General features: G+C 35.3%; 1 protein-coding gene across 1 annotated transcript in view; it reads right to left on the reverse strand.

Annotated features, from left to right (window-relative positions):
* Nucleotides 1-26,104, reverse strand: part of plppr1 (phospholipid phosphatase related 1) — a 67,786-nt gene that overhangs the window by 27,204 nt on the left and 14,478 nt on the right. Inside the window, exon 2 of the mRNA XM_051121022.1 lies at nt 19,054-19,150. Within this exon, the coding sequence (XP_050976979.1) occupies nt 19,054-19,113 (60 nt within the window). The 5' untranslated portion in view covers nt 19,114-19,150. The remainder of the gene's footprint in view (nt 1-19,053; nt 19,151-26,104) is intronic.

Genomic DNA, 26,104 nt, shown 5'->3' on the forward strand with positions numbered 1-26,104 from the left:
TAGCTTTGCACTTGATGCCCATTTGCTTAAATGCAAATCAGGGATAAAAATCAGTGTTCTAATAATGTTTAGTCATTTACATTTGACAAAAAATGTTGTAATTAGGCGTGTTTTAACCCAATCTCAGAAGAAAACGTAACTATTTTTGGCAATTTTGTGATTTCAGTGGTGATTTTTAGGCAGAGTTTTCCACAGAAATGTAATATTTTTCATAAAGCTAAGCATTAAAATCCACTGCAAAACCTAACCGCCAGTAAGACTCAAGCAAATCATACAAATTTTATATTTTCAAATTTCAATTTCAATTCATATAAATTAGCCACCAATTTGCAAAACATGCATTTTAAAAGTATTCAGCTTATTGGCAGATACAAATCGATGTATACTGGCTAATGTGCAATGGCTTCAAATATGTTTTAAAACTCAAACCTGTCTGTTTTTGTATTAGTTTCCTTTTTTATCTTTTGTTTTTAACCAACTGGTTAAGCTTGATGCACTGTTGTATTTTTAACATTTTAATGTTTTCCATTACATAGTTATGTGCTGTTGTGTTGTCCTGTGAAGGTGCAGAATGCCAAACTACAGCGTAACTGTGGGTAATAAAGCCAATTTCCAACAACATGAAAGCGTTTCTCATAATCCCTCAGGACTGAGCGCAGTACAGTTAACAGTGCTTTACAACAAAGTGCTCTGAGCAAAACCAACCAAAATGAAAAACCAAGAGAACAAAAGTCCACTGCACTACAAAACAACATCAAGATCTCTCTAGACCTCATAAAACAGACTTTCACATGACTGAAGGAGAGGCTGACCTACAAATCATTCATCTTCGTCACTCTGATGGACTATTTTTAGACATTAGATTCTCTGAATTTCCTAATCATTGCAGAGATGCCATTCCCATTTGTACTACATACATTTGATATCATTATGATATAGCAAATATAAACATATTTAGTAATTAAAAATGACAATTCATTGTCAAAGAACAAGTAGCCTAATACCATTTTAAAAACAGAAGCAGACCTTTAAATAGAGTTCTTATTTTAGAAAAGATATTTAGAAATGATACTTTAAAACAATACACATAATTCTGAACTTAAGAGTGTTTTTACCCACTAAAGTAAAATTTAAGTTTAAGTTTAATCTTTAACTTTCATTATTGCATTTTTCCGTTATGCTGCTGACAAGCATTTAAAGAAAACTAAAATATACTTTGTCATTTCTATTGAAATGTGCATGTCATGCATTTAAATATATTTGTGATTACACATTTGTAAAAATGAAGTTTAGAACATGTAGAATACATGTGAGTCAAAACATCAAAATAAGTGTACTTCTTTTAAAACGACAAAGATAATAAAAACATAAAATGTACAATAAAAGAAAACTTTTACTTTTACATTATTACAAAGTCACTGAAATGGACTTGTATTTCTGTATTACATTAATATTATAAAATGCACCTTTATGATTTAACGTATAGCTATACTTAAACATACTTTTTCCTCACAAAAACAAAACTTTATTTGTTTTAAACAAGAAATATTCATCATTAACAAACATTTGCACAACAACCTAAACTATAGGAACATTTTAGTAAACTACTAAATGTGGTTTCAGTAATAAGTCGATTATGACAGAGTCATTAATATGTCTTTAGTATCTCATGCTAACACACTCTTCATCCTTTACGCATAAAGGAGTGATGATTGAGACCAAATCTGTTTCGCTGTGAAAGTGATGTTATGCTGAATAGAGTAATTATAGCTCGGTCCTTAAGATCTCTATCATTTCCCAACACATAATGCAAAGATCAGCAGGATACAAGACAAAACAGCAATCACGCCTCTGCTGTCCTACAGGGGGCAGCGTGTGACTACAAACACTAACAACACAGCAAAGACCAACAGAATGTGTGTGTGTGTGTGTGTGTGAGTGTGTGTGTGTGTACTTGTTTTTGCTACATTGTGGGGACCAAATGTCCCCACAAGGATAGTAAAACCTGAAATTTTTTAACATTGTGGGGACTGGCTTGAGGTCCCCATGGGTACAAAAGCTTATAAATCATACAGAATGAGTTTTTTTGAGAAAGTAAAAATGCAGACAGTTTTCTGTAAGGGTTAGGTTTAGGGGTAGGGTTAGGGTAAGGAGATAGAAAATACAGTGTGGACAGTATACAAACCATTGCACCTATGGAGAGTCCCCACAAGGATAATAAACCAGACGTGTGTGTGTGTGTGTGTGTGTGTGTGTGTGTGTGTGTGTGTGTGTGTATAGAGAGAGAGATGAAACACAGAATGAAACACAAACTTACCATTTACTACACTGATCAGAATTCACTGTATTACATACTATTCTAATACATTAGACAGTAGGCATTATCCAGAGAGTTATATGCTATAATGCTGACACATTACTTCATCTTGTTGCCTGTGAGAGACATCTAGCTATCTTGGGAGTGAAAACAGTGAAAACTAAATAAATAAATAAATAAATAAATAAATAAATAAATGAACAAACAAACAGTTTGAAATTGAAGAAATTAGGGCTGCCTAGAATATCAGTGTTGTAATATTTATTATTATTATTATCACTATTATTATTATTGTTATTATTGTTGTTATTGTTGTCTTAAATGCTTTTTTTTATTTACAGTAAAATAAAACTTTAGTAATTTATTGTGTTTTTATTTTGTAATATTTATATTTTATGTAGTAACAGTAGCAGTAGTAATAATAATATTTTTTAATACAGTCATATTTATTTTGTTTTTATTTAGTAATTCTTATATTTTATGTAGTAATAATAATAATAATAATTATTATTATTATTATTATTATTATTATTATTATTATTATTTTCATTTAGTAATATTTATATGTAAAAATAATAACAATAATTAATATTATTATTATTATTATACATTAGTATATTATTTTGTTTTTATTTAGTAATACTTATATGTAGTAATAATAATAAAATACTTAAATACATTAGACTATATTTATTTTGCTTTTATTTAGTAATATTTATATTTTATATAATAGAAACAATTCTTGTTCTCATTCTTATTATCATATATATATATATATATATATATATATATATATATATAAATAATCAAAAAAGGCCAACCTGTGAAGCCCTACAAACAAACATTGTAACCGTTTTTAATTTGCCAGTTACAATTTTTATCAGAAAAAAATAAAATAAAATAAAATAAAAAGAAACCACATTTTTCCCACAAATTGTACAGCTCTTGTGTCATCAGGTGAAACCTTAAAACCGCCACTTATCTAAATGTCACAGTGGCCAAATCACAACTGATAAAAATAGTTCACCTACAATTAAAATTTTCAAAATAAATTAATTTCACTGATAAACTCATTTAAGCATTTAAGCATCATGGAGTTACGTTTTGATCATATCCTTTAGTATTAAAATGTAGTCACATAACTTGTTCTGAAATGCGTTTCATACACTCAAATGATGCCGCAAATCGTGTTTCTTGATAAGAAGAAATGCTATTACTTATCTCAGCAGTCAGACTTGAGATTTGCAGTGTGGATGATAAAAAAAGGTTCCACTGAGGGGGAAAAAAAATCCTCTTGACTTACACTGAATTTTAATTCATGAGTGAACTAAGCTGGTTCCTCATTCACTCATCTTTTACTTACCCTTATGCTGGTCCAAACTGGCATTTACAGTATTTATTGCTTCTAAAGAACACAAAAGACCCCAATGACTTTGAGTATGTAAGATACTTTTGTGTTCAGAAAAAAATAGGTTTGGTCTGACATAAGGGAGCGTAAATAAAGATATAATTAAAATGTTGGCCGATCTGTTACTGGACAAGAATATCACTGGATGGGCTTGGCTTTTGATCGCACCCCAAAAAACGCATAACAACACACTAAAAACCACTCAGAACACCCAAGCAAAGTGGCAGAGAGATTTGCAAGCACCACTCACATTTTCTTCAGAAAAATGTAAAACTCCAGTCTCCACATAATCCCTTATAGATAAGCAAGCACATCCCATCAGCCTCACTTCCAGCCAGAGCAGATCAGATCTAAAACTAAACGGAAGAGCAATGCTACAGCTGTTTCAGACAAGCAAAATCAATCATAACAGGCTGTATGCATCATAAACACGAGCGGTCGGCCAACTTACAACCCCAGCGGTTCACTGGGACACGGCCCTAAAGCGCACATGATGAACGACTTCGCCGAACCATGATTCATCATTCTGTTCGCTGCTGAATCAAGCGAATTACATGAGTTGATGGTTCACTCTATTTTCAGAATGTGTGCTGTAAAAATAGTGCACAGTGCGCTTTGACACCGCATGATAAAATGAGGCTTATTCTGAGTTTATGCAGACATTATATTGATCATCTAATTCATCTGAATTGAACAACTGCATCAAATCAGAATGCAAAAGTACACCTAAATACATGTTTTCTGAAAACTGCAGCAGAAAGAGAAGCTGTGTTCAGTTTTTACATCAACGTATTAAAATTTGATTTAGGTTAATTGTGTAGTTGATTGAAAAGCTCTTGCAGATTGCAAATTTAAGCAAATGAAAAGAAAAAAAATGCATAATGATTAGTTCTGATAAAATAAACATCAAAAGAAGCTGGCAAACAATTTAGTATTCAAACAGACGTGGCCTACTGACTAACTAATGTGACCAGACTTCAGATATGAAAAAAGATGAAAAGGTGCAATGTTTGAAACTTCTACTTTTCAGCAAGGACCAGTGGCGGAGCCACTCAAAACTGCAGTTTTTGTCCTTTTTTTCTTAACAAGAAGTGCATTTAAGACACGGAACCACCGTATCTATTTACAACCACATCAAACAGGAGACTTTTGAGACGCGCACTTCAACTTCGCTTCAGCAGCAGGCGCGAGTCAAACAAGCCAAATCAGCTTAAGTAGTTTCTCTGTGTTCATGGCGCACACACTTCAACCTTGTCACTTCATCATAACTAAAGCACACAAGAAAGCACAAGCATACGATGTAGTTATGAAATTACCAAAAAGGTGATTAAAGCTGCAAACTGTAATGCATGTACTGTATGCGCATCACATTAAAAAACATTTCTTAAATGCATATGCTAAAATGTATTCTACAATTTGAGATCACGAAACATGGCACAAGCTGAGAAGCTATGTATTTTTTTTTTCTCTATTTGTAAGTTAAAGGGGTCATCGGATGCCCATTTTCCACAAGTTGATATGATTCTTTAGGGTCTTAATGAAAAGTCTCTAATACACTTTGATAAAAAAATTCTCAATGGTTTTGTAAAGCTTACTTCTGCTGTAAGTGAAGCTGGATCATGAATGATTCGCGGAAACATAGACGGATATATGTAGATCGGGAGGCGCATTCCCTTCACAAACAAACATAATCCACTGCATCTTCAGCAGATCAGATGTCGGGAGTAAATGACGACCCTATGTTCATTATTACATCCAGCAACACAACACCTCAATCGCTCAGTCGGAGATATTCTTGTCTAACTTACATCCCTGCTCCGGCACCAAAACATGGAAAGTCACTGGACTGTTACAGCTGATCTGAGATAAGACGCTCATGACAGCTATCGTAGGAGCGGGCCTCTGTGGGTGTGACACCACACCGACAGGCATCTGAGAACGGCTCGATTTGAAAAAGAGGATATTATTTTTACAGATTAATTAAAAACCACTGCATGGATTTTTATCATTATAGGGTAGATTTGTACATACACTGACAACACACATTAATGTTCAAACAACATGAAAAAGTGAACTTAGCATCCGATGACCCCTTTAATGCACAAGTGAATGTGAGTACAGTGCATTTATATTAGCAAATATGCACTAATTTATTTTTCTCTCATTAATTTGTAAAGTACAAACAAAAATGAAACCATTTGCATGCATACAATAACACATTTTTCATTCTGGCATGCTGTGCTGTTGACTTTCGGTGTTTTTCACATTCTTATTACTATTTGCATGTCTCATCCATGAGTATGCAATGTTGAAGAACAAGCTTTTGGGGCTTTTAAGAACCATAACTAAGCTGACTGCAAAATAATGAGTCCCTACAAAAAATGGTCATATTTACTCAGTATTACTTGATCTAATTAAACAAATATCTCAATTACAATTAAGTAGAAATTAATTGCATTCAGTTGTGTTTTAGTCACTGAAACAGTCCAGTACTTTATAGTCAAACACATTTTTATACTGAAATAATGAAGATTTCTGTGCCTCCCCAAACTGGTTGCTGGCCCCTTCCTGGCCACCCCTATGAAAACATCCTGGCAAAGAAACATTAAATTGATCAAAAAAGACAAATAATTCTACAAAAGACATATATTTAGAAGCTATATTTAGTTATACTGTTCTTTTGAACTTTCCATTCATCAAAAATATATTGAAAGATGTGTCAGTTTGCACAAAAATATTAAGCAGAACAACTGTTTTAAATGTTGATAATTTAATAATATATATATATATTTACATATTTTTTATATTTTTTTTTAAGAATCAAAACAGCATATTAGAATAATTTCTGAAGGATAATGTTACAATGAAGACTGAAAGTTCAGCTTTACCATCACAAGAATAAATTACATTTTAAAATATTTTAAAACAAAGAAGTTGTATATTACTGTTTTTACTATATGAATGGTCAAATAAATGTAGCCTCTTTAAGCACTTCTTTGAAAATCTTAAAAAAAAAAAAAAAAAACAAGATAATTAATAATAATAATAAAATGCATTGGCCCCAAATGTTTTGAAAGGTAGTGTATATCAAGCTCCAGAAATGATCATAAAAACACCATTGAAGCTGTCTGTATGACCATGAACTAGATTCCAAGACTTCTGAAAACATACACTGGTTTTGTTTAAGAAAATTTGGAAATTTAGTCTGTTATTTCCTTAAAATAGTTCCCTTTACAGCAGCATTCATATGGATTATACATATTAGCACTTTGTGATCAGTACTGCACATATAAAGTAATTTTGCAACCAAAGATTTCTAAATCATATTTAAATCTACATGTGAATGAGATTTCAGAGGTTCAGCGGAGAGAAAGGGTTTTCACAATAAATTAAGAGCTGGGGGGTGAAAACTTTTGAATTTGAAGATCAGGGTAAATTGAACTTATTTTGTCTTCTAGAAATATGTCTTCTGTAGCTTCTGATAGGCAGTACTAAATGAAAAAAAAAAAAAAAGTAATATTTAAAATTAGTAAGAAAAGTAAGAAAAATGTACAAATTTTCATTACGTTCAGAAGTTTACATCCCCCAGCTCTTAATGCATTTTTATAAATTCAACTAATACTATATGTAGTCTTTTATGTGAAATATCTTATTGAGGTCGGTATTATTAATAAAAAAAAATAATAATAATAACATGCATTTTGTATGATCCCTCTTATTTTGGTTAAATATTTAACATTTTGCAGATTCTACAAGATGTATGTAAACTTTTGAACACAACTGTACTTGAAACCAGTAATCTGATTACTTAACTCACTTTATTTGTAATGCGTTACCACCCACACCGATTTTCATATTTGGGTGAATGTTTTTGGGCTTACTGTGAGCTTGTGGAAACAGAGTTGTTTACTCTGTCATATTTTATTCAGCTCATTTATTTTAATAGGTTAATTACATCTTCTTGAAAGTATTCACCAGTGGGCCTTTCCTAAACTCTCCTACAAATAATTAGACAGACATCACTTAAAGCATTTGCTGTTTTTTAGTATTCAGATTAGTTGACTCTCGGTGCCGCCAAGAGTTTCTAGAGCATGTGTCAATCATATTTGTACTCCTGGATTTGAGCAGTTTCACTACGTTCTTCCATGAACATACTGTCAAACTGTCTCAGGTTATTTGTGGAGCATCTGTGATCTGCACGTCACTGATTTTTTGTGGGGTTTAAAGAAAAGAAACTCTGTTATCACACTTGCCTCTTCTAACTGATTATGATGCAATGCATTTGAAATCTTATACGCAATCGAGTATCAACTGACAGCACAATATATTCGGTTAATGTTGTAATAGGTTTACAACAGTGAGGGTAAAGTAGACTAAATGTCTCAGGTGAGCCATCCAAGGACTAAATTTGTCTCTGGCTGAGGTTGGCTTGCTTGTTGGTGTTGGCAGGTACAAGTATGTTCACTGGGAGGAAACATTTAAGCCAGACTGCGGCTTTCTACTGACTTCCAAAGTTTGCTGAGTAGTCTAGCTACCACCTACCCCTGTATAATATCATATAGGTTTCCCAAAATAGCTGAAAATAGCCCAAAATAGTTTCTTAGTCTCAGCCTTAGACGTCATCCCCATGGAACGTTGGCTAAACGTCTGATACATAAGGCAGACTTAGCTGGAAACACTTCAGGAGTTTCCAAATCGTCATCGGATTGGTTGGATTATACAGGATTTCCAGGAGACGCGTGTCGCGCTCTTTAACGTTTTGCCTTGAAACAAAAATGCTGTCACACCAAACCCCCTCAAGAAAGATGAAAGCCATCGTGTTTACAACTGTGATGACGAGCGCCTATTAGGATCAACTAACCGAGTTTTACACACCGGTCTGTTATTGTGGTGACATTTCCACTTCCCTAAACATGACGTAGCACAAAACAAAACATGACTGGTTGTTTTACCTGTCAATCATATGGCCTCTTGGGTGGGCCTTGGCCATTCAAAGTGGCCAAAGTTTCCAGACCTTCTGCCGCCAATCTGAAGGTTCGGCTATGTGAGACTAGATGTTTCTAGATGACTCCACTAGACCCCTGAACGTGTCCTGTGGGCTCTGGCACCAAGACACTGGCAGCAGATCCTTGAAGTACTGCATGGTGCGAGGTGGGACCTCCACAGACTTGATTTGTTGGTCCAGCACATCCCATAGATGCTCAATCAATTGAGATCTGGGGACTTTGGATGCCAAAGTCAGACCTTGTACTCTTTCTCATGTTCCTCAAACCATTCCTGAACATTTTTGCAGCATGGAAAGTGCATCATTCTGTTGAAAGAAGCCACTGCCATCAGAGAGCACCATTGCCATGAAGGGCTGTACGCGGACTGCAACAAACTGTAGGTAGGTGTTGTGTCTCAAAGTAACATCAAGATGAATGACAGGACCTAAGATTTTCTAGCATTGCCAAGAGCCTAGTTCTGCCTCCACCAGCCTGCCTTCTTCCCATAGTGCATCCTGCTGCCATCTCTTCCCCAGGTAAACGAAGCACACGCACCTAGCCATCCAAGAAAAACACGATTAATCAGACCAGGTAACCTTCTTCCACTGCTTCCAACAATCACATCACATTGCCTGCATGTTCAGTGGCAGTCAGGTTCATCATGGACACTCCGATCAGTCTAGATACGCAGCCCCATACACAGCAAACTGTGACGCACTGCAATTTTCCAGCAATTTGAGATACAGTAGCTTTTCTGTGTGATCAGACCAGACAGGCGGGCATTCACTCTCCACATGCATCAATGAGCCTTGGGCTCCCATAAACCTGACGCTGCTTCACCAATTGTCTTTCCTTGCACTACTTTAGGTAAGTGCTAATTTCCTTGCACTACTTTAGGTTGGCACGCCATGAATTCCTAGGAAGACTTGCCATTTGGCAAACTTGAACTTTACTACCAGTGAATCTTTTACTACCAGGTGTAAACAGGGCCTTAGTGACTTTGATGAGGGCCAAATAGTAATGTCTAGATGACTGAGACAGAACAAATGGCAATTTGGTTTGACATTACTATTTGGCCCTCATCAAAGTCACTAAGGCCCTGTTTACACCTGGTAGTAAAAGATTCACTGGTAGTAAAGTTCACTTCCAAAATAAAGATTTCCTGATTTACTCACCCCCGTCATCCAGGATGTTCATGTCTTTCATTCTTCAGACAAAAAGAAAGGTTTTTGAGGAAAACATTCCGTGATTTTTCTCCATATAGCGGACTTCAATGGGGATCAACGGGTTGAAGGTCTGAAATGCAGTTTCAATGTAGCTTCAAAGGGCTCTATACAATCCCAGCCAAGGAATAAGGGTCTCATGTTGGAAAGGTCATGCACGGTCAATTATTTGTCTGTGTGCTTTATTTTAAAATAAATAGGCAGAGTAGGGCGAAAAACTCCATCTCATTTTCTCCTCCAGCTTCACAATTATCCGACATCATTGTTTTACTTTTTGTTTTTGTAAAGGGCGTCTGACTTTCTTTGGACGTTCACTTTGTAAACACTGGGTCGGTGCTTCCACCTACGTCACGTGTGCCATTTCCAACATGATTATGTAATACATGAGGTCGAGTTAGTGCAAGACGAGTATTTGTGGCTAAAAAGCATATGTATTTTTATTATTTTCAGAAATGATTGATTGTTTCACTAGATAAGACCCCTTTTTCTTAACTGGGATTGTGTAGAGCCCTTTGAAGTTGCATTGAAACTGCAATTTGAACCTATAACCCTTAACCACCACTGAAGTCCACTATATGGATATAATATATGTTTTCTTCAAAAACCTTTTTTCCTTTTTTTATTTTTTTGGACTGAAGAAAGAAAGACATGAACATCTTAGATGACATGGGGGTGGGTAAATCTGATTATCTGATTACAAGTAGATGAGGGAGACACATTCCAGTTTACACCTGCTGTTTTGATCCGTCTCTTTTGCACACTTTCCTGATTTCTTTGATGGGAGGGTCTACGGGCGGGTGTACAGTTTTATGCAAAAGTTTGGGAACCTCTTGCAGAATCTGTGAAAATGTTAAGAATTTTAACAAAATAAGAGAGATCATACAAAATGCATGTTATTTTTTATTTAGTACTTCCCGGAGTAATATATTTTACATAAAAAGATGTTTACATATAGTCCACAGGACCAAAAAATAGCAGAAATTATTAAAATGACCCCTTTCAAAAGTTTGGGAACCCTTGTTTAAACTGAGTACTGCTCTTCAGAAAAATCCTCCAGGTCCTGCAGATTCTTGTTTTCCAGCTTCTTTTGCATATTTTAACCCTTTCCAACAATGACTGTATGATTTTGAGATCCATCTTTTCACAACTGAGGACTCATATGCAACTATTACAGAAGGTTTAAACATACACTGATGCTCCAGAAGGAAACACAAGAGCCAGGGGGTGAAAACTTGAGAACACGAAAGGAGACAGCAGAAAAATGATACGGAGAGCAGCAGCTTTTGTTTGCACTCTGATACCTATAAAACAATGGATTTTTTTGTCTTCAAACGAAACATACCGTTTAAACATACAAAGTTTAAATCCTGTCTTGCTAGCATGCTTCAACACATCCTGTAAGGTTTAAGAATTAGGTCAGTAAGCTCAAAACATTTCAGACAACATTTACCACTATATTTAATGTTGACAATTTGACTGACAAAATTACAGCCTAATACTAGGTGTAAACATAGCCTAAGACCATTTAGTTTGCCCTTTTCTTATGCTTGCTGCACTTGCTGCACACCCCTTGGCAGGTGCCATTGCCACTGATATAATCAGTGTTATTCACTTCATCTGTCAGTGGTTTGAGTGTTGTTAGCCAGTGTTAGCCTTTCAAACAATGTTTAGTTTCTTGCATTCAGAAGTGAATGCCTGATCCGGAAATCGGTTTGTACATCCAGGAACTGTCCTAGATTACAACTAATACATGTCAGAAGAATAATGTCACTTGATAAAACAGTTTTAAATAAAATAAAATATTAATGAAAATATGTCCTAAATGTAACAAAATAACACACATCAGCTTTAAAAAAAACTAGATCTTTATTTTTATAGGCAGAGAGGCACAAAAGCACTGCTCCAGTCCCAGTGGATGGCTGAGGAGCAAGAGCACAGCACTTTGTGGCTGGACTTTCAGGATGAATAATTAATTGTGTCTGATGTTATTAGGGAATAGGTGGCTTGCAGAGAGCAGATCTCAAGAAGCAGGTTCAATGTGTTCTGTCTCTAAGGCAGGGTCCAAATTAACTTTTTCCCACACCAGGCAACGGTGGGTGAGTTGAGAACATTTGCAAGCCAAAAATAGTTTTGACTATGGAACTGTATTTTGCCTTGTTATATAAAAAAAAAAAAAAAAAAAGGTCAAGATATCTGAAATCTTTTTGCATGGTAGTTGCACGTTAATACCAGGTATAAACTATTTAACCTGCCACATATGATACTGAATATAATCAGGGTTGCCAACTCTCACGCATTTGGTGTGAGACACACGCTTTCAGGCTGTCTCATGCTCTCACTCTTCTCATGCAAGATTGGCAACCCTGCTTGCGATTTTATACAAAGTTTCAGCTTTCAAATGTTGTAAGTTTTAATACTAAATTCAAACCATAAATACCGTTTTGGCGCACTTAACGTGGCTTAAATCGTAAAATGTAGCGCTTCTGTTAAGGCCAGAGCCATTGGAAAACAGAGCTGCGACAAGCTTTGATCTCGCCAGCGTCGCCACCACGCGGTCACGTGATTCACAGAGCTCTACAAACAAACCAGTGTTGACAGTATATTTGAATGTGTTTAAGTACAATAGAGACGACAGCTTCACTATACAGGGGTCGCACCGACGTCACGTTCTGGTCAGTTACCCGGATGCGCGACCATTGTGGCAATAAATGATTATTCTACATATTCCTAAACTCCATTTTAGCATATCATGAGATCAATATTGTGTATATTTTGTAAATATTGTGCCATTAAAATGCACTGGCCAATAAAGCAAAAAATAAGTACTACTACTACATAAAAACGTTTGTGAAGACCAACTTTAAGTTGGCTTGAGAAAGCTAAACCACAAAATATGAAATGGTTTGAAAAGTTCAAGAAGTTTAAAAAGTTTAATAAAGTTTGATGATTTTCACTCTAAAATAGCTTTAAGTTTAAATTAGTTTTAAAATATAGACAGATATATATATATATATATATAGCATGATTAGCAAACTGTTAGCATGATTAACAAATTACTAACATGTTGCTAGCATGTTTCTAGCATGATTAGCAAGTTTCTAGCATGATTCTAGCTAGATTAGCAAATTGTTAGCATGATTAGCAAGTTGCTAGCATGTTGCTAGCATGTTTCTAGCATGATTAGCAAGATAGATAGATAGATAGATAGATAGATACCCTGGTGAAAAAAACAGCATATGCTGGTAGGTATGTTTTGATGCTGGGATGCTGGTTAGGTAGGTTTTGATGCTGGTTTAAGCTGGTCCTTTGCTGGTTCATGCTGGTCCTTGACCAGCAACATGACCAGCAAAAACCAGCAAAGGACCAGCTAAAAGCAGCATCAAAACATACCTAACCAGCATATGCTGTTTTTTTTCACCAGGGTAGACAGATAGATAGATAGATAGATAGATAGAGAGAGAGAGAGAGAGAGAGAGAGAGAGAGAGAGAGAGATAGATAGAGTTTGAATGAGTTTAAGTGAATTAGAAATACAGTACATAGAAGAGAAGTTTGACTGTGTCTCAAGGGATTCTGGGAGTTTTGACAGTTTGAATAGTTTTGGCTCATTTGAACATTCCGTCAGTGTAAGTCTATGGGATTCTTCCAAGTTTTAATAGTCAGAAAACTAAGTCTGATCAGTTAGAAAAGATATAGCAACTCGAGTCAGACCAGTCTGAAGATCTAGGCTGAGTTTGGTGTTCTAGCTTGAGAGCTCTAGTAAGAAGTTTAATTTTTTTTTCTTTCTCAAGCCAACTTAATAATAATGTGCAATAAGAATGAATAAATGAATGAATTAATATAAATCAATCAATTAATTAATTAATAATTAATTTAGTTAAAAACAAAACGTTTTATTATCTAAATGTGTTTAGTTAAAATAAGAAAGATTGCCTTATTTCCATTTATATCACTATAACAAAGTATAGTGATCAGCAATATTTGCCTATGCATTAAGACATTTTAATATGAAAAATACCACATAGCCACATATGAACAATTTTCAACTGATGACACAAATGAATCAGAGTTCAATTAGATTCAAACTGAATCAGAGTTTCAAATCAGTTCACTGAAACTGGTTCTCGAACCTGAATTTTTGTGATAATTTACTTGTTTATCTTTATCATGCCTCAAGACTGTTTTAATAAGACACATCACCTTCATACCGGACCTGTAAGCTGTCAAAATGCTCAATTTATGTCCTGGGTTTCAAAAAAACACTGCTTAAACAGCATCACCTCAAAGCATTGTAATACATTACAGGTAAACACCAATTTTTTTTTTTTTTTTTATAAATTCATGAAATTGCTTCTGAAGCCAACTTAGGAATCATGCATATGGTAGAATTATAGTCTGCAATGCCTGAATATTACTTTGATCAGAGCTAACAGTGAAAATAGGACAACAGATGGTTGTGGTGTGGTCCAGGTATACGGCCGTCATTACTGATGAAGGTAGACGTGTAGACTGCGTCAAATTCACTAACGTAAATTTAAAACCAGGAATATAATACTAAATTATTTGTATAAGATCTTATTGCAGAAGGCAATTACTCATTGCTTTTTTGCCTTGTTATTGTTGATCTGTGAAAAACAGGCCCAATGACTGACCACATAAACAGGAACAACATGATCAGAAGATGGCCGGCATCCAGTTCCTGCACAGTCAGTAGCTGGGAGAGAAAGGTAGCTGGCATATGTCACCATATTGGACACGCTTCTCAGATCGGGTGCCTTTTCACAGGAATAATCTCTCTAAAGAAACTGCGTACATGACTGTATTTCTCATCATCTTCACTAGCGAGCATTACGCCGCATGATCGTTTCTGTGTGGCCTAGTTTCCGTCTCTGATGTGTCTTGAAAGCTCCAAGCAGATCCAGAAGCAAAGGAAAAGAGAAACACACTCACACACATCCATTTAGCGGAAAGCACTGAGGAACAGAGGATTCGCCCTGTAAAGGGAACCACTGTGACAAGCATGTTTTTAAGTGTGTTTTATCCCTGTTTGCATGAAAAGTCCTGACTGAAGTCGGACTGAGAAGCTACTAGCATAGATACACATTCTGCTTCTCTCTTACACCGTTTGGCAAGTGGTTTGGCACTTTGCTGCCAATGTGTAATCCCTCTATTGTAAGAAGTCTCAAAAGGAAAGAACCACTGGCACTAAAGGCAGAAGTTAAATGTCATTCAAGTGCACATTTAGAAGGCAACTAAAAATCAAAACAAGTGCAAGTAGGGGTAAGCAATATGGACCAAAAATATTACCACAATATATTTTTTTTCTGTATCATACGATATCAATATTTACCATAATATTCATTTACCACTAATGGGGAAGGAAATGCTTTCCACATGTTTGTTAGACCACGAGAATCGATGTAAACATAACTTCGTTTGTTCACAAAAATATCTTTTTAATTTAAGGCCCCATGAAATCTGGATTCTATATATGTTTCTGTATTCTTCATAATTCAATACAAATGTATCATCAAAAATGGTGTCAAATTACATTAATAATTACATCTTTAACAATTTAATTACTCTTTTATCAGATCAAATAACCATATAACAATTCAAATAATAAAACGATTCGAACAAAAATTGAATATTTATTTTTAACTTTTATCAGCGTCTTATTTTTTCAAATAAGAACCTGTACAGCAGAACTATATGCATTAAAACATGGATGAAATATATCTCAAATGTATGATTTCTCTCAAAAATAATAATCAGTGCTAAAACCCTATTGTAATTGTTAGAATGGCCAAGGATGAGCGATCTCCACGTAAAACTGATCGTGCAGACCAAACCGTAAGATGTAGAGACTTGAAACCTGGAGTGATGGTAGTACTTACACTGCCTACAATGTGACCAAGGCTCGCCCCAATCAGCCTAACAGGGGGCGCTACAGCGGTCAAAAGTACGAAATCACTCATAAATCCTAAACCATCGATCACAGGCTCAACTGTCTTATGTCGCTGGAATCCTTGGCTCACGCCGGACAAAACGAAGATTGAGAGCCTGGTGATATGTTTGGGTATTTTGGATTTTTTGAAAAAAATACTTTTGCGAACTAGTCCTAGTTTTTTTGCCTGATCAGAACCAAACCAGTGCAGGAATATTCTCTGGAGAGTAAATATCAATAAGTGTCAAAAAAAAGTTAAACTTTCGGCTGCGAAGGGATGCCAAAATGTTCGAAAGGGGCAGGGCCACTTGTAGTAAAATGCCTAAAAGTCCTGAATGAAATGAGATATCTCTGCCAAACTCAGAACACTTACGTAAGAGCTCGATCTGGTGTCACAGTGGGAAAAAAAAATAACAGCACTATAAGGGGGGGGATCTATAACTACACAACAATTTGTCCAATCAGCCTGAAAAGTGGTCCAAAGTGGCACAAGTGCGTATAAGGACATTTGCATATCTAAAAAAAAACATTGGGCGATGATTTGAGCATCTATTAGACAAGGTTAACAGAGGCCAATTGGAAAGAAACTCGGTGGGCTTGTTTGACTCACGACCTCGCATTTTTCAAGGGCATAAACAATTGTACATTGCGCATTTTTTCACATATATACACGATATTCATATCGTATCATAGACCTCCTCATTCCGGACAACTTTGCCTCTAGAACCACTGTTGTCAATCAAAACTTTGAATGAGAAGATGTAAAAAAAAATTAATTAATTAATTAAAATATATACATATATATAGACTTTTGTGAACTAGTCCTAAGTTTTCCAATCAAGCTGGGAAAAAAAAAAAAAAACACTGCAGTAGAATTGTCTGTACTCTCTAGGTCAATAATTATAAAAAAAAAAAAAATTACCCTTTGGGAAGCTATAACAGGGTCGTTTAAAAAAGGGGCCTGTTCAAATTTACCCAAAATCCTATAAAGCCTAAAGGAAAACTCAAAACGACCTGGTGAGCACATGCGACAGTTGATTCTAAACAAGCATACACAGTTTTAAGGAGATTGAACCACAGCTGGTGCTAAAACATAATATTTATATGGCAAATTACCTGCATTTGCTACATATTTTATTTTGACGGTTTGTTGTGAAGAGAACGCATGCATAAAGAAAACAATAGCAGACTATATCTGGCCACTTTTACAAATGTACTTACTCATTATTTGTGTTTAAGGCCAGGATTAGACATGTTTGCGTTATAGACATGAAGAAGAGGTACTGACTGACATGAATACACCCCTAAATCAAAATTCACAAGTGTCAATTTGAAATGCCTTGATGACAATAGGGGATGTCACCAAAATCGACTATTGTTGCTGAAATCTCACCACCTTTCATGTGTGAGTCACATTGATCACTTAGCAAAGTAAGAGGGGAGAACATGTAGGTCTACTTTGTGGCAATATTTCTCTGTCACACTGGAATATGAAGTTCTGATGCTAACCAACACTAAAACAAACAGGAGCACCTTGCAAGCATTTATCATGTTCGTTTGTTTATTTTTAACATTTGGAGGATAAACCTATGCGTGGTACTTATGCGTGGGAAAAGGTTACGAAAAAAGGTTAAGAACTTTCTAAAGATCAATTCTAAGACATCTGTAATGATTTTTACCCCAATCTGCAGTCTGGATGAGCCAATGCTAGTTGACGAGAGTCAGTCCACAGATTTTGAGTACTCGGAGTTAGGGCTAGTTTTACTTATTAGATTATAAAAGTAAAAGATTATGTTGTAGTAGTATGTATTATATGTAACTAGTGTTTGTATTTGAGAAAAAATAAATAAATAAATTAGGACAATTTGAAGGTTTTCAGAAGTTATTTGGGATGGTTTTTAGAACATTATTTTTTTGTGTAAAGAACAATTTTAAGAAAAATGTGACCCTGGACCACAAAACCAGTCGTAAGTAGCACAGGTATATTTATAACAATAGCCAACAATACATTGTATGGGTCAACATTATCCATTTTTCTTTTAGTGATCTAATGATCTAAAAAAATCATTAGGATATTAAATAAAGATCATGTTCCATGAAGATATTTTGTAAATTTCCTACCGTAAATATATCAAAACTTAATTTTCGATTATTAATATGCATTGCTAAGAACTTCATTTGCACTATTTTAAAGGTGATTTTCTCAGTATTTAGATTTTTTTTGAATACTCAGATTCCAGATTTTCTAAAGCTTACTTATTCAATTTCAGATTAAATAATGTATAAATCTAAAAAATGAAAAATACCCCTATGACTGGTTTTATCCAGGGTTACAAATACTGTAAGAACATGTTTTAAAACGTTTTTTGGGAACTTTTTTCTTAAGTTGGAAAACAGTAAGAAAATAACAGTTTAGAAGGATTGTATTCTTAAGAACATCATGAATGCAGCTTAGTGGAGCTCAATAAATGGCCAGTCACCAATATCCACAGAGAAATTCCCAACTGTTCATTAAGAGCTCACTTAATGGCACTGCTGACGTTCACTGTCAGTGGAGAAAGAGGCATCTTTTTAACAAGCATTCAATATGTCCTGAGCCAGACGAGCAACTGCCACATATCTCTCTCCAGGTATTACAGAGCTAATTGCTCAGCACTCCTTGAGTAACCTGAGGGTCAAGCAGCATGATCAAAGATCCAGTGGTGATAGTTCATTGCACAACACTTGCAGGGCTAGAAACTAGATCTTTGGCCATTATGCTATAACTCCAATCCCATACTAGCTCGTATTTCTGCTAAGTACAAAACTGGATGTCCTGAATACTCCTCCGCAGTATCAGCAGCTCCCAGCTCTGGATATCTGGCATCCAGTGTTCTCGAGTTCAGGCAAACGGCACAGTGGTTCATCTCACAAACCCAACAGTCCTGTCTGAGAGATATGCACAACTCATCTTGCTGAGGGAGACGAGTGCTTTGAAGTGCCTACACACAGTTCCCAGTGATTAAACAGGATTTGACAGAAATTTTAATTAAATACCCGGCCAGTTTCAGAAAGAAAGGACATCTTAAAGCCGTATCAGAGAGTAAGGGACAGCATAATAACTGGTGAACAGAAGATAATGGCAAGTGAACAAACGCAGCTATATAATCGTGTTTTAGCTGTAAAATGAACTTACCTCCACAAATATGAAGCATGGTATGATGGAGTAACTACGGTGTGTATTATCTGAAGCCATTTTGCATCGATTCAATCAAAGTTCCACAGTTGGCAATCTAAAGGAGAAACAAGTAAAAATAGTCAAATTAATAGTGCATTTAATAACAGTTACGAATTTACTACAGTTCTGTGAAATGTAGAGAAAGAAAAAAAACAGGAGAATGAATATGGGAATTCAAGAAATAGGTACTTTTGTAAAATGATGTATTTCATGTCACATTTTTCTTTTTAAAAACAACAGATTTAACATTCAAACACTACCATTCAAATGTATGAGCTCAGTAAGATTTTGTAAAAGACCGAAAGTAACAGTAAAGATATTTATGTAACAAAAGATTTTTCAAATAAAAAAGTTATTTTGAACTTTCTATTCATCATAGAATCTTAAAATAAATTAATAAATGTTTCTTAGGCAGTAAATTAGCATATTAGAATGATTTCTGAAGGATCATGTAATGAAGACTGGAGTAATGATGCTGAAAATTCAGCTTTGATTACAGCAATAAATTACATTTTACAATACGTTCACATACAGAACACTTAAAAAATTTAATAATATTTGATAAATTAAAATAAATAAATAAATAAATAAATAAATTACTAAAATAAATAAATACGTGGAAACCCATGACTTGAAAATGCAAATTCTTTTCTGGGTTTTATGGCTGTAAAATGCTACAGTTGAGTTTAGTTAAATGTCTAAAGTGATTTTTGAAATACCCAAACCATACATCACAACCACTAAAAAAACAAGTTCACAACAAATGCCCCAGAGGATTTGAAAAGAGCAGCCAGAAAGAGTCCGAGGACTTCTGGTCCTTGAAGGGAATTCAGTCAAAAGGAAACAGTGGAAGAAAGAAAAAACAGAAAGCCAGAACGACAGAAAATACTTTAACAGTGCAGCATTCTCAGTAGAGCAACACAAGGTCAAACACAAACACTTTTTCTGCTTTTCTCTTTTTCCCTTATCATCCATATATATATATATATATATATATATATATATATCCATATATATATATATATAGTATATATTGTATTTAATAATATATATATATATATATATATATATATATATATATATATATATTAAGCAAAGAGTAGAAATGTCTGTGTGTGTATATATGCCACTTTTTTCATGTCTTATACTGTATGTAAACATTGCTGCTTCTCCCCTGCTATGCTGTTTTTCTGTCATGCCATTGTGTAACAGCTGCAAGTGCAAGCAGATACTTTTGGCTACAGTGAGAGATGGAACGGTAGAAATTCGCTACTGTGGCAACAACTTGTCCACCTTATTTTCAATGCAAAAGTAAGCTTTTTTTCTGTGAATGTGCGAGGCTTCCGCTTCACTATGCACGGCACGGTAGGAAAATCATGAGAAAAATAACAGTGCAATATCCAGTAAAATTGTTTGTGCTGATTTGGCCTTTTTATACAGTATCACTGTCTTCAGTCATGAATCCATGTTAAACTTTTATTTATAATGGTTTTCTATCAGAGGAAAACACTTAACATGCATGCACTTTGCATTCATATCCAGAGCTGCTTGCTTGCATATAGCTAGCATCATCAGTATACTAAGTTTAGCCTTTTAATATAACCTTCTTAATGCATTAAGCCACATTAAGATTTTCTTTACAACTGTATAGGAGGAAAATATTTAACATGAAACTTTACACACTGATTTCATATTCTGGGCTCCTCTGCTTGCAAACTCCTTTCAGAAAGGCAAAGAATATCCACATAGCTTCAAGGTGAATGTAATATTTTATTCATATCAACATTAGTTATTGTTAATTTACAAAGTGTAATTGGTCATTTAAAAGAAAAAAGTATAAATATCGGTCAATTCCATTTGGTGATGCTAGAAGCACAGATATGTGCATCTAGCATATATGTGCTATGATTTGGAGGAACAGGTCACAACTGATCCAAACTTTCTTCTCAGCAAATGTACTGGAACCGGCGTTGGTTTTCCATGCTGGCTATGTATTTAAGCATCTATCTATGCCTTCCAAGTCAAACACAAATACACACAGTGAAGTTATGCCATAAATTGCATCACAATTCAGTGTACTGCAAATGTTTTTGCTGCTCCTGTACTCATTTTCATGAGCTACATGGGACTAGGAAAAAAAAGTTAGAAGCAGCCACATTGTTCAGTCTGCCACATTATTTCTAAATTGGCGCGTGTGACAGAGCTTGTCAAAAGAGTTGTTTTAAAGTCTGTGTAAAGCAATATTAAATATGTGTTCCAAGTCTGTCACGTCACAGAAAAAGTGTTATTTACCACACAGCCAATTTTGAATGACTGAAAAAATGAAATATAAGTTATCAATATCTTGAAAAAAATAAGCATTTTAAGTATGTTCTGCTCTCAAATGCTGAGGTGCTGTTGGGGCTGAAATCACGCCCACTTGTGGGAAAACTGACGCCTCTCTCAAATGTCAAATACCACTACAGGTTGAATGGATGACCAAGCTTTTTTGTAAATTATCACAACCCTGTAATATGCATTTACGTGGCGAAAGAATAGTTAGCTATCAAACTGTTTAACGATCTATCTAACTCAACCATTCAGCACTACATAGAGTTCACAGTCTTTGTAACATGCTTTCAGCAATACATTTCTAACATTTATGATGTGTTCAGAAACAAATCTCTTGACTTCATGGCTATTCATTCAGCATAAATAATCACCCAAAAAGTATTTGGACATTTAACCCACATTTAAAATGTCTGAATATCATTGCATTAGTCACAAAATATAAGTAGTAGCATCTGCAAACAAATAATGCTACAGCTTATTGGTCATTTGACATTATTGGACAAGTGTTTGAAACACTTCTGAAGCTTTTTTATTATTATTATTTCACATAAATAAAATCATTGGTATAATTTGGTGAGTCTAATTCTGAATCTAAGTCTTTGTGTGGGTTTTAAGGAGACTTTGATTTTGATATGAGTCTTAGTGAGTATACTGGTGTGGTTTTCCGTACACAATTCCTGCAAGCCGAAAACATCCCAGTTCTTGCATGGCCAGCACACTCACTGGACATGTCACCCACTGAGGATGTTTGGGATGCTCTGGATCGGTGTATATGACAGCGTGTTCCAGTTCCTTCCAATATCCAGCAACTTCACACAGCCATTGAAGAGGAGTGGACCAACATTCCACAGGCCACAATCAACAAGCTGTTCAACTCTAGTCAAAAGAGATGTGTTGCACTGTGTGAGGCAAATGGTGGTCACACCAGATACTGACAGATTTTCGGACCCCCCAATACAGTAAAACTGCATATTTTAGAGTGCCCTTTTATTGTGGCCAGCCTAAGGCACACCTGTGCAATAATCATGCTGTCTAATCAGCATCTTGATATGCCACACCTGTGAGGTGGATGGATTATCTCGGCAAAGGAGAAGTGGTCACTAACACAGATTTAGACAGATTTGTGAACTATATTTGAGAGAAATAGGCCTTTTGTGTACATAGAAAAGTCTTAGATCTTTGAGTTCAGCTCATGAAAATCGGGGCAAAAACAAAAGTGCTGCATTTATAATTTTGGTTAGTGTATATACACACACACATATACATACATACATACATGAAAAAGTTCTTTTAGCGTAATTTATTTTAAAAAAAAAATTAAACTTTCATATATTCTAGAGTCATTACATGTAAAGTAAAACATTTCTTTTTTTTTCTTTTTTATTATTATTTATTTAAAGTTTTCATTTTGATGAAAAAAAAGAGAGTAAGTCACAGAAGGTCATTACTGAAAGGGGTGGTTGTTTACAGAGTGCTGTATCAAAGCATATTAAATGCAAAGTTGACTGGAAGGAAGAAATTGGGTAGGCAAAGGTGCACAAGCAACAGGGATGACTGCAAGCTTGAGAAAACTGTCAAGCAAAGTTGAATCAAACACTTAGGAGAGCTTCACAAGGAGTGGATTGAAGCCAGAGGCAGTGCATCAAGAGTCATCACGCTCAGACGTCTTCAGGAAAAGGGCTGCCAAGCCACTTCTGAAATAGAAACAACGTCAGAAGCATCTTACATGGGCTAAGGTGAAAAAGAACTGGACTGCTGCTCAGTGGTCCAAAGTCCTCTTTTCAGATAAAAGTAAATTTTGTATTTCATGTTGAAATCATGACTCCAGAGTCTGGAGGAAGACTGGAGAGGCACAGAATCCAAGCTGCTTGAAGTCCAGTGTGAAGTTTCTGAAGTCAGTGATGATTTTGTGTGCCATGACAACTGCTGGTGTTGGTCTATTGTGTTTTATCAAGACCAAAGTCAATGCAGCCGCCTACCAGGAGATTTTTTACCACACAAATGGCCAATCACAGGTGATCAAGAAATCAACAGATATGTTTTGTGATTGGCTACATTGCTCAGCGCTACAAAAACTTCTTTTAAATACAATCTTTTGGCTATTTCCAGAGTGCAAACACAAATACACACTGGAGCCTTCACCAAATCTGTTTCGCAATATCCTATTATTACAGTTTTAACTGAAATGTGTCAATTGTGTGAGTCTCACACTGAATGCGTGAGAGTTGGCAGCCCTGTATCAATCTATCCACATCTACAAATGAATGGATTCAAAATATCTCCACTCAATCGCAGGCACTCTCAGAAAAACTAACTAACCAATGTTCCTAGAAATAAATATGCCATCGTCACATAGCAGTAACATTTTCCTCCATCTGTCCTTTGAAAAACTGAAGTCCTTGTCACTCCTTTAGCTGGTGCTGAAGTGCTGCATCTATGAATTACTAAACATCCTTTCATTTGGGCCCTGTCAGCCTAGACAATGATTCATGATTTTATTACCTCAGGCAAACTGACGCTGCTGTAGGTCCAACACTTCGGTCAACACGAGGGTCTTGACAACACTGGCTACTTAGTCACTGCTTCACATCTAGCAAGTCTAGAACATACAGTTATTCTGATGCACAGTAGTTTATATCCCTTCCTTTCTGCCAGCATCGGTTATTCACAGTCTGTCCCTTGACGCACATTGTCAAATTGTTAACAGCTTTCAGAGCACCTGAAAATTCTCTCCTGAAGAGGCAAAACTGGGAACAAGAGTGAAAAAATTTAATGAATTTTGGTAATACAAACAAACACTTCTGAAACAACCCACATATCTCACATGGTTTGAATTTGCATCTACACCATATCATATACTTTGATGTAACAAATAAAGCTCATCTACGATGTAGGAAATATAATTATTTTCATTAACTAGTTACACATTCAGTTTAGCGTTTAAATGAATCATTTATTCCCGTTTGCTTGCTATGTGGCGAAATAATGATTGGGAAATTTGATGGGGAAATAAATAGAAAATGTTTCTTTTACAGATGTGACCATACTAAAAGTGGCACTTGATGATGGGAAACTCTCTTAAAGGAGAACTCCACTACCAGAACAAAAACATACAGATAATGTACTCACCCCCTTGTCATCCAAGATGTTCATATCTTTTTTTTCTTCAGTTGTAAATAAATTATGTTTTTTTTTTGAGAAAAACATTTAATGGACTGATATGGTGCCCTGAGTTTGAACTTCCAAAATGTAGTTTTAAATGGGGCTTCAGACAATCCCAAATGTGGTGGTAAACGATCCCAGCCGAGGAAGAAAGGTCTTATCTAGCGAAACGAACGGTTATTTTCATTTTAAAAATACAATTTAATAACTTTTTAATCTCAAATGCTCGTCTTGTCTTACTCTCCCTGAACTCTGTGTATTCTGGCTCAAGACAGTTAGGGTATGTCGAAAAACACCAATCGTATTTTCTCCTTCAACTTCAAAATTCCTTTCAAAATCATCCTACATCACTGCAGAAGTACAGACCCAGTCTATGCAAAGTGAACATGCAAAGAAGATTCAAACACCCTCAACAAAAAAGGTAAAACAGTGATATAGGACGATTTTGAAGTTGAGGGAGAACATGAGATGGGAGTTTGTTCAACATACCCTAACTGTATTGAACCGAAAAAAAAAAAAAAAAAGTTCAGGCAGAGTGAGACAAGACAAATGTTTGACTTTATGTAAAAAGTATATAAATTGTATTATTTTTATAAAAATAACTGATCGTTTCACTAGATAAGATCCTTCTTCCTTGGCTGGGATTGTTTACAATGTACATTATCTGTCAATTTTTTGTTCTTTTTGTTTTCTTCTTTAAGACAAGCGAGAAACAGTCTCAAGACAATAAACACGCATTTTACAAATCGATGAACTGGTTGCAAATTCATATAAATATCATTCATGTGTTTTTGCGCGATATGCCTTACCTACAAAAATGTTCATACAGGCCAGATTGTACAAATAAACTGAAACTGGACACTTACAGGGTTGGAAACGTCTTTGAAGCAATCAGATTTTGACCTCTGACATCAATTTGTCAATTCAGACTACAAAATGACATAATTAAGACTGAATTAATTATTGAATATTGTTTGTTTAACTATAGAAATGTATTCATCTTATTGTCTGTTTTGAAATCTTTACTGGGAAAGTGAAAAAAAAAAAGTGTCTTATCTATTTGAAAAAAAGCTTAAAGCTGCACTATGGAACAGAGTCTGGGTACTTGGACTTGGACATTTTGGACGCAGACATTTTTCAGACAAATATATGTCATTTTCAAACTTAAAGAAAAAATAAGTATCAAATAAAGACATAGGATAAAAAGACATTAATAAACATCTCCACTCAAACTCAGTTGGTTAAAGACTAGGATTCGACTCAGATTTGATAGTTTTGACTCGGAGACTCTGACCTCTCTATTGGAATCTGTGGTTGAAACATATAATTGCAAATGACTTGCAGAGTTCGAGGGAAGCCCGTGGTTGCCTGTGAACATTTAAGAGCAGATCTTTCATTCTACAGCAAGATCCACTGACAGCAAGAAAAAAGTCCTACAAAGAACATATCCGAACAACATGTCGTCTGAGCAAGTAAGTAGCATTTCCCCATTTTTGACTGGAGCATGGTGCTACAT

Source organism: Labeo rohita, chromosome 10 (genome assembly GCF_022985175.1).
Source record: "Labeo rohita strain BAU-BD-2019 chromosome 10, IGBB_LRoh.1.0, whole genome shotgun sequence".
Classification (NCBI taxonomy): domain Eukaryota; kingdom Metazoa; phylum Chordata; class Actinopteri; order Cypriniformes; family Cyprinidae; genus Labeo; species Labeo rohita.